Source organism: Phalaenopsis equestris, unplaced genomic scaffold (genome assembly GCF_001263595.1).
Source record: "Phalaenopsis equestris unplaced genomic scaffold, ASM126359v1 Scaffold000221, whole genome shotgun sequence".
NCBI lineage: Eukaryota > Viridiplantae > Streptophyta > Magnoliopsida > Asparagales > Orchidaceae > Phalaenopsis > Phalaenopsis equestris.
In genome coordinates, this window is record NW_018164663.1 from 377,953 (window position 1) to 381,942 (window position 3,990).

At 37.0% G+C, this 3,990-nt stretch overlaps 1 protein-coding gene across 1 annotated transcript in view; it reads right to left on the bottom strand.

Moving 5' to 3' along the window:
• LOC110023185 (uncharacterized protein At1g04910-like) overlaps positions 1-2,309 on the bottom strand; it is a 23,589-nt gene extending 21,280 nt beyond the window's left edge. Inside the window, exons 1-6 of the mRNA XM_020722460.1 lie at positions 2,253-2,309; positions 2,043-2,112; positions 1,841-1,911; positions 1,662-1,750; positions 1,434-1,566; positions 1,109-1,341 (exon numbers count right to left, since the gene is read on the bottom strand). Coding sequence (XP_020578119.1) covers positions 1,109-1,341; positions 1,434-1,566; positions 1,662-1,750; positions 1,841-1,911; positions 2,043-2,112; positions 2,253-2,297 — 641 coding nt within the window. The 5' untranslated portion in view covers positions 2,298-2,309. The remainder of the gene's footprint in view (positions 1-1,108; positions 1,342-1,433; positions 1,567-1,661; positions 1,751-1,840; positions 1,912-2,042; positions 2,113-2,252) is intronic.
• Positions 2,310-3,990: the final 1,681 nt, after the last annotated feature.

A 3,990-nucleotide genomic window follows, 5' to 3' on the forward strand; every position in this document is an offset into this window, starting at 1 on the left:
CACCCCCCCAACCCAAACACCCGCCCACACACACACCTTTTCCCCCATCGTCCTGCTTCCAGCTGCCTACTCCAGACATCTCCTGGCCGCCAGCGGCTTTTCCCATGTATGTATGCTTCCAGGCGCTAGTTCCAGACACTCTATGGCTGATTGCTGCAGTCTCATCCTGCCTGCCAGCTGTGCCACAAATCCATCTGGCGGCTTACCTGTTGTTGTCACCATGGATCCTAGCTATCCAGCCGTCCTCGCACCCTCAAAGTCCTAGGTCAGCTGCTGCCAGCCTTCCTTATGTCCGCTTGTTGCTGCTGCCAGGTCAGGACAGCAAACAAGCTGCTGTCAAATCACCATCCAGACATACTACAGATCCCACTACCTCTTCTTTGCGGCAAGCTGCAGCCCTCACTTCCACTCCTGTTGTACCCTCAACACTCCACCATCTTATACTACCCTAAGTATACCCCTCCCTTCCTTTCTACCACCCAAACATCTCTTTCTCCTAGCCCTAATTGGGTCTGTGTGTTGTGTCTTTATTCTTATTCCCTTTTATTGTATGTGTCATTGTAACCATATCAAAATTCAACAATAATATTATTCATTTTATTTGGGGTTTGGGCTTTTCCTCCGATGTCATTCTGCAGTAAAAATATTACTCCATGAAGGAGCTTGAAGAAAAGCTTGGTAACATATGGGAAACGAGCAAAGTGTAATAACTTCCTCACTCTAACTATAAAGTGTAAAGAATGATGCCATACATTGTCAAAATTAACCCATGCAAGGCATGACAGATATTTTGCTAGACTTTCCAAGTTCCATATATGGGATTCTATAATCAATTATAAAGGGATATATTATTATCTGACAAGTAAAATATATTTCCTCAAAGGCTACAAGTTATTAGAGACTATTTACAGAATCAACAGCTCTCAGATGCATGCAGCTAAGCCAGTTATTCGCATATCATAGGAGCACAAGATCAAAACTTTAATTGTGAAGGAAATCCAAACACAAATAACACTCCATAAATGATCTTCAGTAAGACAAATCAATTGTCAGAAAAAAAAATTATCAAAAAATGTAAATCCTAAGGCAAGACCACTGCAAAACTTACCTTAAATGAAGTGCAACATATGGTTGTCCATCTTGCCGCATCTTTGATACTAAGAATGCCCCGTAGCCCTTAATGGGAGCAGAATATTTCAGTGCCTTATAATTTACTCTACATCTCAGTTTCTGAATAGAGGTCGGAAGTCCATTGTTAACAAGCCTAGAGTCAGTATGAGTGAAGAATAAAACTCTGTGTTTTTTCAATAGAAGGAGGACATCTTCTTTGTAATAATTCACCTGAACCGCATCAATAGAATAATCAATGGCTTGCACAAAGCAAGAAAACAAAAGCTTTGAATTTTTATTTATAGAATGAGCACCGGATCAACCTTAGACCAAGATATAGGAGTTATCATATATGGTTCAATCTCTCTGAAGCCAGCAGGCAGAGTCTCAACTATATGAACGTCATCCTTTAAGGTCTCAATAAAATATTTCCAATCAAAAAGATCCTTGAAATTACTGTTGAATATGAAATAACAAAAAAATCATGACTTGTAAAACAAATAAATCAATGCTACGAAGAGAATGATTAAAAAAATGACAATCTAAATAACCTATCATCTGCCCAGTAGGATTTATGATCGAGCAAAGGAAGAACAAGTGTGGCTTTCATAAGCTTGGCAACAGCAACCATGTCACAGATCTGCACTCTAACAAAATGATGCATCAGAGTATTGTAGAAGGACATTTCCACAGAAACCTAATTGAAACCAACTGTATTCAGATTTCAGACCCCGAATCTCATCTGATTCAAACCTCCGTTTGCATTAACTAGAATATAGCCATTTGTCATAGCATCAAGCTCTGCAGGAAAAAAAAAACATTCCTAATATACTGGAATCAAGATTGCATAATTACTGCACAGAAAAAACGGAAGCAAAAAATCTCATTGGAGAAAATAGCAATTGTCAGAAATCAAAGAAAGATCAACTTACTTTTATAATATGCTGGTTCAATGCACTTCTTAAAATTTTCACTGTTTGGCTCAGCCCAGATCTCTGAGTGCTGGTGAGCGAAAAGGGAAAGTGTAAGCGAAATATGCAAAACTAAAAAGATATATCAACAACCTATAGTCATGGAGATGAACTTGACTCAATGAAATGGTCATGTCCACTCATCAGGTATCCATCATTGTCCTCTCCTACCTTACTTCCATGGCTAGATGATAAACCCGCTTTCTGACCAGTCATTTCACTCAATAATTCCTGCAAAAGGTAAGCACAAAAAGAAGCTCTATTATATATAACAATGTGCAAGTAAGATGAACCTGAAGGTTGGTCTGAATTCAAAATTTCCAAACAACTGCAGGTTATCATGATGGCAGATAAGATCCTAAGAGCTTTCTGACAACATAAATCTAGAAACTAGATGAGCTACTGTATCATTCAGGTAGCTAAGGTTTTGAATCTAATATCAGACATAGCCCAAGAAAATCAAACTATAATTGGAAATAAAAAGAAAAAAAAACCAACATTTCTCTAAAGGAAATTTAGATGAGATAATTGAGGACTCGTGCACAAAAAAATTACACCCGCCCAGTTATAGCATTTGGAGTCCCAAGGGCACGCTCAACCATTACACTTGAATAAATCACTTGACTAAACAAAAGTAATCTCTTACTCCTACATTTGCTTTCAAAAACCTTTCCATGTCTGCATTCAAATATGAACTCTTTAGCCGATTAAAGGATGTTGTTGTTAAGTGGTTAGTTGTGGCTGGGAAGTAAAGTCATGCCAATGAACACTTAATCATTCTCCCCTTAATGAAAAAACTCGACCTCGAGTTTAATATTTAATAAAACAGTTTCCAACATTGTTGCAAAATATGAATATTTATGGAGAATGCAAGTATCACCAACAACAACAACAACAAGCATAACCCACTAAGTGGGGTAGGCTACATGAATCATTTTTCTCTATTGCAACTTATCGATTGTCATATTTTCATCTACTTCTAATAAATTAAGATAATGTTTTATACAACATGCCCAAGTCCCTTTAGATTTGTCTCTACCTTTATAATATAAGTCAAATATAAAACATCTACTATCCTAATAAGGACATTAGATGGTTTATGTGTAATGTGACCAAACCATCTAAGACAACTCTTTATGATCTTGTCTGCCACTGGAGCTATTGCAACCCTTTCAGGGATATATTTGCTCCGCATTTGTCTCTTAAGTGTAAAGCCACTCATCCACCTTAGCATTCTCATCTCATCAACACTTAATTTTATGCTTCTTTTTTACAAGCCAATATTTTGCACCATAAAGCATAATAGGTCTCACCGTCATCTTATAAAATTTTCCTTAGTCTAAGCGGTACTTTTCTATCACACGATAGATCTGATGCATTCCTTCACATCAACCATTCAACTTAAATTATACTAATAACATCTCCATTTATGCCAACATCACTTTGAACAATAGACCCAAGATATTTAGAACGATCACTCATTTTGATGATTTGATAATCAATTGTTAGAATCCTACCATTACATCTACCACTACTAAAATTATATTCCATGCATTCCTCCATTTCAACCAACCAACATGAATTCTACTAATAACATCCCCATCTATATCACCATCACTTTGAACAATAGACCCGAGATATATGAAGCGTTAACACCTTCTAATAATTTGATCACCCATAGTTACATTTTTTTCGCTTGAGCTACTACTACTAAAATTACATTCCATGTACTCAATTTTAGTACTACTCAAACGAAGACCTTTAGACTCCAATGTAGACCTCCATAATTCAAGTTTTTCTTGTGTTTTCTCTCTCGTCCTATCCACGAGAAGGATATCATCAGCAAAAAGCATACACCAAGGTATATCGCCCTATAAATGTCCAGTAAGACCATACATAACTAAAGCAA